General features: G+C 49.2%; 1 protein-coding gene across 1 annotated transcript; it reads right to left on the bottom strand.

Annotated features, from left to right (window-relative positions):
* Nucleotides 1–1368: 1368 nt before the first annotated feature.
* NKX2-8 (NK2 homeobox 8) lies at nt 1369–7051 on the bottom strand. The gene is made up of 2 exons (XM_084827158.1): nt 6886–7051; nt 1369–1916 (listed from the first exon to the last, which is right to left on the bottom strand). Exons 1-2 carry the CDS (start codon nt 7031–7033, stop codon nt 1369–1371), a joined length of 696 nt encoding a protein of 231 aa, XP_084683284.1. The 5' UTR covers nt 7034–7051.
* Between the last annotated feature and the right edge of the window lie 3035 nt (nt 7052–10086).

The raw sequence follows: 10086 nt of genomic DNA, 5'->3' as shown, positions 1-10086 counted from the left end.
ATCATCTAGGCAATGAAGGTAAGGACCAGAAATTCTGAAACCTTGCAGTCAAATATTACAGTCCGATTTCAGGAGGTTTACAGTGCAATCCTTTTCTAGTCTACTCAAAAATAAGTCCCATTGAGTTTAACGAAACTTACTCCCAGCACCTCAGTGGGTATAGAACTGAAGCCTCAAATATTGCTTTATGGACAAGGAGGAGAGTGAACTAATCTCGGACTTTTGAGACGAAAAATACCCTTCCTTGCTTTTCTTTTCAAACTTTCCATCACAATCACGCAGGCCCGCAAAGTGCTTCCTCCAGATGCCGGCCTCTTATACCAAAAAGACACTAGTCTTGTGGATGGTTTTCTTTTGCCAACGATCCTGTTTATTAATCATGGTATGAAAATTCTATTTGAAAATAAACTATCTCTGATACAATCAACTCACTATTTGTTTTGTTTCAAAGTTAACCAAACCAGTTTGTTTGTTTTTAATCCTATGTTTTCGACTAACTTTCTAAAACAAAAGGCCAAAAACAGGGCTTATGGTGGCTGGATAACTCCATGATTTTCTTCTTCTATCTTCCCCTTGGGTAGCTATGCTGAATCCTCCAATCCTCACCACATTTACATGGAAGTCCCACTGAATTCCCTTAAACTTATTTCCAGGTAACACCCGAGCCCTGTACTCCGCATTCATTAATCCGGAACAACTACTGTTCCTGGTTTCCTTATTCACAATCGCTCATGAAGTCTCTAATCCTCACTTCACCCATTAAAATACATATAAATGGGTAAATCACCCACAGTTTTTTTGGCAAGAACTGTGTTCAGGCGGGATTAACCTGGGTTGAGTCATCTCAAATTTTGCGCCCTTAGAGTACAATCCTATGCATGCCTACGCAGAAGAAAGGGCCATGGAGTTCAATGAGACTTACTCCCAGGTTAAGCGTGTATAGGATTGCAACCTCTGTCTACATGATACATTCCGATTTTCCCGTTTACAAGGAAGCGCCCCCTTTCCCTCCAACCGGGCGTGCTGCCAGGAAGAGTGCCCAGGATGCCCAGCCCATCAGATCTCCGCCCATCCTCAACACGCGCTTGGAGCTGCTTTCCAGGAACATATAATGGGTCTGGGCATCCTTCACTTCGAAGAAAACTGCTGGGGAGTTCATGTTTTTCATGGCCGCAATCCGTGAATAATCAGTTACTCTAAAGTAGTCCTGTTCAAGGCCCTGCCTCGGAGGACGACGAGGGCACCCGTCGAAGGCTGCCAGCGGTCACCCCAAGGCCTGCCGGCCGGCCAGCACATCTCCGCACACCCAGGCAGGCGGGCAGGCTCGAGTCCTCTCCGGGTGGCTAGCCGGCCTCGCCGCCGCCTTCCTCACCCCCAGTTCCAGGAGACCAGGGCCGGCGGCGCTGAGTGCTGGTAGGCGGGGAAAAGGCTCAGCGCGCCGGCCTGCGGGAAGGCGGGGTAGCCCGGCAGGCTGAGGGCCGCCTGGCCGCCGCCGTCCTGGGCCCTGGCCGCCGCGCCGCCGCCGCCGCAGCTCTGGCACCCCTTGCCGTCGCGCACCAGCAGCGGGACCACCACCCTGCGCAGCGGCGGCGCCGCCGCCCCCGCGGCCCGCTCGGCGCCACCGCCGCCGCCCGCGGCGCGCTTCGTCTTGTAGCGGTGGTTCTGGAACCAGATCTTGACCTGGGTGGGCGTCAGGCGCAGCAGGTGCGCCAGCTGCTCCCGCTCGGGCGCCGACAGGTAGCGCTGCTGCCGGAAGCGCCGCTCCAGCGCCAGCGTCTGCGCCTTGGAGAAGAGCACCCGCCGCTTCTTCTTCTTCTCCTCCTCCTCCTCCTCCTCTTCCTCCTCGTCCTCCGCCCGAGCCGCGGCGGCGGCGGCGGCCGGCCGGGATCTGCTCTCTGCGCCGCTCTCGTCCGAAGCTGCGGAGGAGACACGGGGGGGGGGGGGGGGGGCGGTTAGCTCAGACCTGGAGCCCTTGCGAAGGAAAACCCCATCGAAAGCGAAAGGAATCGAGGGGAAATCCGGGCCAGCGCTTTGACGCATAGATCGGGGGGCGGGGGGGAGCCTGTGTGGCCCCTGCGGTGCTGGGCTGAGACAGAGAAGTAGGGATGGCGTTTGTTCGCATAGCGGAGGCATGAGAGCTGGAGGCTGTGCATCCATTGTGGGTTTCAGTCAGAACCAGCCAGAACGCTAAAGGAGCTATCCACGGTGCTGAACCACTTTGGGGGCTAGAGTTCAGCACCTTCAGAATTCTGACTGGTTTTGGCTGCAACCCAGAATGGATTCTCAGCCCCACGGAAATTGGAGCCACCAGCCTCCACTGTACATGAGTGAGTGTGTTTGAGCAGATGTGTGTGTAGAATCTATCTACGCCAGGCTTATCCGACCTGGTGCCCTCCAGATGCGTTCCATCCCCTGGGGCTTCTAGTCCAGCACCGTTGCGAATGCTGATCTACACTACACACACACACACACACACACAAAGAAGAAGCAATCCGTCCATTTATCCATCCATAGATCCAAGTTCTCTGGAGACTTGTGAACTCCTGGACCCTGGCGTCTTTAGAAAGCACTGCAATACTTTTATTTGGACTGGCCTTTTGTGATGGAGCGCATGGAACTGAATTTCCCCTCCCTAATTTTTTTGCGTCTTCTTATTGATATTTAAATCTGGCCGTTCTACGTGTAGCTTAATGTCGTGTGTTGCCCACCCACAGCATAGGCGATTGGGCAGGCTGGACTAGAACCAGTTCGCACAATCCACTCTGGCAAGATGTTTTCCAAAGCGCAAGGAGGAGATGCGGGAGAAATCGCACAGCCCCACAGCCCCTTGCTCCACGGGATTGGGTCCGCAGGCTGCGATCTGAACACAGTTCTAGGCTGTTGCAATGCCACTAAAGGCAACGGAAGTTAAGTAGCCCGACTGTGGCCAGGATGTTAGCCACTGTCTATCAAATATTGTTCACATCTTATTCTACTATCATTTCTATTAATAACTGTTTGATAAGACACACACAGAGAGAGAATTGATGTATTTGGTGATTAGTAAAGCAGTACATTGCATCTATTTGTAATCTCAGGAAAGGAAGATTTTATTTTTTTAAAGAAACTATTTTATAAAATTCTATTTTATAAATATAATTCTAAATTCTATTTTATAAACATAAAATATTTATTTCTTTACCCTTAAAGGCGTCCTGAAAATAATTTTAATAAATAAATAATATTATTAATAAAATATTAGATTAAACTGCCTTGTTCCTCCTCTCTCTCTCTCTCTCTCTCTCACACACACACACACACACACAGACGAAACTGATGGCTCAGTATTTTAATTTCCCAACATTTTATTGCAGCAAAAACAAGGAAGAATCTTGCGGCACCTTAAAAACTTACAGCGCGATCCTGTACATACATGCCTAACTCAGAAGGAAGTCCCAGATAAGTAAGGAGTGCACAACCTTTTCGACCTTCCGGCTGCATGCGATGCCGGTTTAGAGGTCGGGGCCGCACACACGTACTCACAAAGCACACACATTATGCGTGTGCGCACACGTATACACACAGTGATCCTGATACGGATCGCTCTTTCCTCGTTGCTAACAGCGGCAGGGAAAGAGCGATCTATATTAGGATCTCAGTAGAGGGGGTAGAGACTAGAGAAGGGGGTGAATTCAGCGGTGGGGGGAAGGTCAGGGCACCCTTGGGGGACAGCAGTAAAGGTCTCCGGGAGCATTACCTGTGTTATATCGGCTTGCAGCATCACGCGTTTATTGTGCTCGTTCCACCAAAAGAATTTTCCTCCGACCATTTATTATGAGCTGAGAGATCATTTCCCCGAAAGTACCCAGGAAGCTGCATGGTGCAGCAAGTACAGGAGTGATCAGAATGATGCTAGCGTGGAAAAGAGGTTGCAGGGAGGGCAGAGGAGCGGGGGGGTCTCATCGCATTTGCCATTCTAAACATGGACCCAAGTGGGTGTGGTAGTTTATATCGGTGATGGATTTGTTAATGGCAAAAGGGCGTGTTTTGATTAGGTGGTGCGTGTGACATACCTCTGGGAACCAATGGTGCTCTCTCTGCATAGTGCTAAGAACGATTCTCCCCCCCCCCCACCCCTTCAGAGCTAGCTTGGCTGCAAAGGAATCAGCTCTTCCTTCGCATCAAAGTGGCGGGTGAAGGAGAGGCATTGCCACAAAGGGGCCCCCACCTTCGGGGTGTACCACTTTCTTCTAAAGAGGCATCTTCGAAGGCTGGGCAACGAGAATTTAAAGAAGCTAGTACACCTGGTCCATCTTACGATGTGAATGGAGTTCTATACCGTGTGCCTGCGGGTGAGGATGCCTGTATGTGTGACTGGTGTTCCGTTAGTTTAATGGTCGGGATATGAGAGGCAAACCATTTCTATTCCACATAGGAATTACTGCTTCCCTCCTGAGCACGCGGGGAACCGACGGGGAAAGAGGTCGGTCTTGAACGCGCGGCATCTTCCGGAGCCGGAGCCTCGTAGCCCATTAGAAATCTGGACCTTCACTCGTGCTGGTTACAGCTCCACGAATCTTCTGAAAGGGAGATCTGTTGACTGCAATGAAATCCGGAATGGAGCTCCTAAGCGGATCCACTATCTACACTCTTTAGCCGAGTTCAAGGAGTTCAAACCATTGGCAGAAAGATAAGAAACACGTTGTTGACTTGGACGCTTAAAAAAAAGCGGCCATCTGCTTTCAATGGAATGAAATCACTTCCACCTAAGACCGTTGCCTTACCCAGATTTACTTGGGACCCCCATCGCATCCAATGGGACTTACTTCCCAACGAATAGACATAGGATCAGGCTGCATAGGATTGGAGCTACACTCCAAATTTATGCTGGAAATATAGGGGGACCCGAGGGAGGTCCCCCCTTACATTTTAGTAAGCTACACGGCATGATTCTGCTACAATTGGGTGTGGGGCTGTGGATTTAATTTCGCCTCACCAACACCACCGTTCCCCTAATAATTTGAGCAGTGCTCCAAAGCACACTGAGGTTCCATCGAAATCACAGCCCAGACAAAGTTAGGCCCATTGATTTCAGTGGGAGACCAGAGTGATGCCAGCGCAGTAAAATCCTCAACTGAAAGCAATGGGACTCCAGTGAAGGCAATCCTACACATGCCTACCCAAAACAAAAGCCCATTGAGTTGAATGGGGCTTAATTCCATGTAAATTTGCATCCTTAAAATGCATAACTGTGGCTAGAATCGTGTCTTGGTTAGCAGTCTCTCGGAGCGCTGGGCAACAGAGTCGGCTTAAACCCAAGTGTTGGACTGGGTCGGACTGAAAATAAACATGGATGGGTGGATGATCGGATCATCTGTTATCAGTATCAGCACCACGATCTACAGCATGATCTTACCGCTCCGTTATAGTGTACAAGCACAGGAACAGACTGCATCCAGACATGTGACAGTATTTTAGGGACATTACTTGGCGGTGGGGATAAGATAAAGCTAAAATGCTGGAAATTAGGTATAATGTGGTATAACTATCACATAGGCTATGGGTTCACTAAAGCATGTTTGGAGCTAAACATGAGCACGGGGCGGGGGGGGGACTTACCAAAGGGAAGGGTAAAGATATGTAGCAACGGATCTAATCTTGTCCAGAAATGCAAACATATTCTACTTTATAATAACCGTAACAGCAGCAGCAACAACGAGGGTTGTAGCAACTGTGATGTAGATTGCGCTGGGTTTTTATTAGCTCCACGTCTGATTCTGCCCCCGCCCCCCCGATAATGCCTTAAAATAACGTCTATTTATGGAGTCTGTTTCTCTGCTTTGATACCATTTTTCAAAAAAAAAAAAAACCCTCTGAATAAAGGACAGGATTTTTTTAAAGAAAGAATAAGGAGTCCTTTTTAAACAAAAACAAAGAAAATCGGTAATTATTTAATATCTAGCCTCACGCTAATTTCTTACCTATGGCAAATGCATTGTAGAATATGGTAGATACAGTCAGAGAACCACGAACAGTGGAAGTAAAAATGCACGCAAAGGCAACAACCACAAAACCCTACATGCAATGTCGTAATAGTTTATCAGTACATATGCCGTGTGTGTGTGTGTGTGTGTGTGTGTGCGCGCGCGCGCGCGTGTGAATGTGTGATCATATATTTATGTCTCATCTCAGCTCTTATCAGTCTAGACTAGACAATACATTAACCTAACCAAATCTAGTCCATCATTTGTAAAAAAAATTTTTAAAGGTATGGAGATTTCAAGGTATTGCACAGAGAAAGCTTTAAGATCAGAGGAAATGTATTTCTGTTTTATTTGGTGATTCCTTCCTAGTGAGTGTGTTTGTGTGTGTCCGCTTGTTTGCGCGACCCTACGTGTGTTTATAGTGTGTGTGTGTGTGTGTGTGTGTGTATATATATATATATATATATTTGCATATACACATAAAAGCACGATATGTATGCACGTAATCTATAGCATCTCTCTTTCTCTCTCAGATACACACACACACAGAGGCACTCACACACACATCTATATACGGCATTCGTTATCTATTTCATTTATTTCTCTCTGTTGTTTTACTAATCAAATAATTAACCAAACAATTAGGTTCTCTTCGCCCCCCCCCCCCTACGCCGCCATAAATTACCTTGGAACCGTGTTATCCGCTTATTCATCTACCTGTTATCTCTCTCCGTAAGGAACGCCGACTCGCGTTACCATTCTGGATTCGCCTCCTACATACATCCACCGAGCCATCTCTAAAATGGTGGCCGCCTCTATTTGGCAGGCAGTCTGTCGTCCCCGCCACCCCCGGTATTCCTCCGATCTTCCCCAAGGTCCACTGCCTGGGGACGCCCCCCCCCCCCCCCAGCCCAGCACTCACACAGATAGTGGCTCCTGTCGGGGTCCATCCATGCCCGGTATGGGGAGCCGCCGTAGCCTTCGATTGGATCCTGCTCCTTGTTGCCTTCGGGTTCGGGTAAATCCAAAAGGCTCCGCACGGTGAAGCTGATCCTGCCCATGGTAGCCATGGTGGCAGAGATGCCCGCCGCCTGCAGCAGGGGAGCGGACTACTGGGCGCTGCCTGGGATCCTTGATGGAAGACTCATCTGTGCTTCCCCTCGGCCGAGAGATTAGTGTCGCTTACCGAGGGGGCTCCTGTTTATATCAACAGCCCTCCTCCCCACCGTCAACACGGGCTGCTTTCAAACCGTCCCTGTCTATGGGATGCTAAGTACCTGAATTAGTCAAGTGCTAAAGCTCTAATGGGAGGAAGGGCAACCTCCCCTCCCCCTCCCCCTCCCCCCACCCTTCTTGCCCCCCTCCTCTCCCCCAGAGAATCCCCATCCCACCCCTCCCCAAAGCCAGCAGGAAGCGGCCTTCGGTATTACGGATTCTGTCTGATTAGGCCAAAGTGGGGACAGATAATGGTGATTGTTAGCCGTGAATAACTTCTTGGGTGGTATGTGGGGGGACCAACAGCCGCCCTCGCCAGCCCCTCCGCCCTTCTCTTAGCACACAAAGTGAATCCTCGCAGGAACATCCGCAGCGCTTGTCCAGGGCTCGCTCGCTGCCTCGATCCCTCCCACCCCCCCCCCCCGTCCCTTTCACGGGAACGCTGGCATTTATGCATTGTTTGTTTTCTTCTCCGTGTTCGGGAAGCACTTGGGATGCAAAGGGCTGCAAGTATCCAGCATCGATGCTCCTTCTCCTTCTCGTCCACCATGCCTTTTTCTTCACACCTCAAACATGTGGGTTTCGGCCCCACCTTCATACCCTTTACCGTTCCCCTTTCGCGGATGCACCGTCAGTCTATCTGTCTCCTAGTCCTGCATGCTCTTGACCAGGAAGGAAGGAAGGAAGGAAGGAAGGAAGGAAGGAAGGAAGGAAGCGCCATCGAAATCCCTTTCTTATTTCTAAGCAGGTCCGCAACTCGGTAGCTCGGTCCACATTCCATTTAAGCCACAGCCCTGGACTTGATTTGAGCCCTTTAGGCCGCGATCCTATACCTGCCTAGGAATAACCCCTGTGAACTCAGTGGGAATTACTTTCGAGTAGTCCTGGAGAAGATGGTGCTGTTAAAGTCCTCCATTGCAGTCCGGGTCTCGTTCAATCAATGAACCAAAGGCGGGACCTCAGCGCACACCGTTGGAAGTCCGTTCCATCACAAGCCCTGGCGCCAGGCGCAGGCGCTCTTCTCAGTGGGCTTCAGTGGTTCTGGCGCACCGATCTTACACGACTTAAATGCACGTGCATAGATTGAAACCCAGTACGCCTTAGCACAGTTGATCATGGTACCGATGTGACTCGCTTTCGGCTGGGCTGCTGGCAAGTCTTCCAGAGAGTGGAGAAATCCCCCCTCACACCCCGCAAAAAATAAAACAAAGCGGAAGGGCAAGGGAGGTATGTCTTAATACTAATTCATCTCCTGCCACTGCTTTTCCTGGCATATAAGAAAAGAAACTAACAATAGCAGGCCAGTTTAGCTCCACTAAAAGTCTGACTGAGCCGGAGATGGGAAATGCACAATACAAGGCTCTCTCTGAAACAGCCACTGGCAAATGGATCCCACGCAGGCGAAGCAGAGATCACCCAGACTGATGCTCAAGGGAAAATGACTCCCTTCTTTGCAGGAAGGAGAATGCTCCTAGGACCAGGTATAGGCAGTCCTCTCTGGAGTCAGGTGATTTTGAGCCCAATGAAAAGCCGTTTGGTTACATTTCAGTTTAGAAAATAGGGCAGAATGGACAGAGAAGAAAAGGTGGGCAGAAGATCAGTCGGGACTGGTTAAGGCTTAACTGGGAGAGTCCAGAAGGAATTACTTCTTAGCAGAAGAATCCAACCATACGGAATCTTCTCTCTCAGCACACTCGTGTTAGGCTGCCCTAGCAGGGTGTAAGCCTAGCCTTTGGCTTAAGCACGGCTGATATTCAACCAAAAGGGCTGTAGTTTGTCAAAGAATAGCACATTATGTTAGTTGCAACCTCCAGTACCAGAGGCAGTGAGCCTATGTACACCCATTCCTGGGGAACATGGGTGGGAGGGTGCTGTTGTGCTCATGTCCTGCCTGTGGGTTCCCAGTCAACAGCTGGTTGGCCACTGTGTGAACAGAATGCTGGACTAGATGGACCCTTGTTCTGATCCAGCGGGGCTCTTATGTTCTTAGGTAAATACTGAAAATGACAGTAGGTACTCCACTAGGTAGGTTCCCCATGGGAATCCTTTCCGATTGAGTCTATGCTTGTCTGCCTGAATTCTGCTGCCAAGGCTCAGTCATGTTTTCTTCAACACAGTGTGGCCATAATCCAGTTCGAGTTGCATTTCGTTGCATGAATGAGTGGCTCTGGAAGAGGATGTGCATTCCCAGCCGCCTCGGAGGCGTACAGTGGAGACCAGATAAACACCCACATCTACAGTGCACAGGTTTCTTCCTGGTTAGATCCAGGCAAGTGCCTGATTCAAAAGTTATCAACAGCAGTGATGTCCCCACTGAAACATTTTCATGGGGGAAATGATTAGAAATACGATTCAAAGCCCACAAATTGAGTTAATAATTAATGAACAAATGGTAATTGAATTTCTGCCTGTATATGGTCTGCTGTGGTGGAACTCCCATTTTGATGCACTGGTTTCAGCAGAACTGACGTCCACACCGCATGTTTTTGGTTGGGGGACTGTAGGCTGAAGTCCTAGGAACAATTCTTGAGACTCAAGTCTGACTGAATTCAGGGGAACTTAACCTGTGGGAAAACAGGATTAGTATGCATGACACCATTATATGCACTCAAGTTCCACTGAAATTGGTGGGTTTTAAGAGCACACAACTCTATGGTGGGTTGTGGCCTCATATCAGAGCCCACCACCGAAAAGTAATCCATTTGGAATCCATGTATGATTGGGTTGTATCCAATACTAGTGTAACTTAAGACACATTCATTTCAACAGTTCTACTCTAAATAGGACTAGGATTGGATACAACCCAATGGATTTGATCCCAAGTGCTGTGCCTTTGCTTAGCTGGTTATTAATACCACTGATTTAATTGTGATTTAACACCCCTCCCCCCAGATATAATCTGTTGTAG

Source organism: Heloderma suspectum, chromosome 1, assembly GCF_057233095.1.
Source record: "Heloderma suspectum isolate Gila_16-S chromosome 1, 16-S_ref, whole genome shotgun sequence".
NCBI classification, from domain to species: Eukaryota; Metazoa; Chordata; class Lepidosauria; order Squamata; family Helodermatidae; genus Heloderma; species Heloderma suspectum.
This window is presented reverse-complemented; position numbering and strand designations above follow the sequence as displayed.

Bases quoted from the DNA above. Each gene is read 5' to 3' on its own strand.
- NKX2-8 (XM_084827158.1), bottom strand. From the start codon at position 7,033: ATGGCTACCATGGGCAGGATCAGCTTCACCGTGCGGAGCCTTTTGGAT. The intron at 1,917-6,885 runs GTGAGTGCTGGG...TCTCCTCCGCAG, and splicing joins CGACAGGAGCCACTATCTGT to CTTCGGACGAGAGCGGCGCA.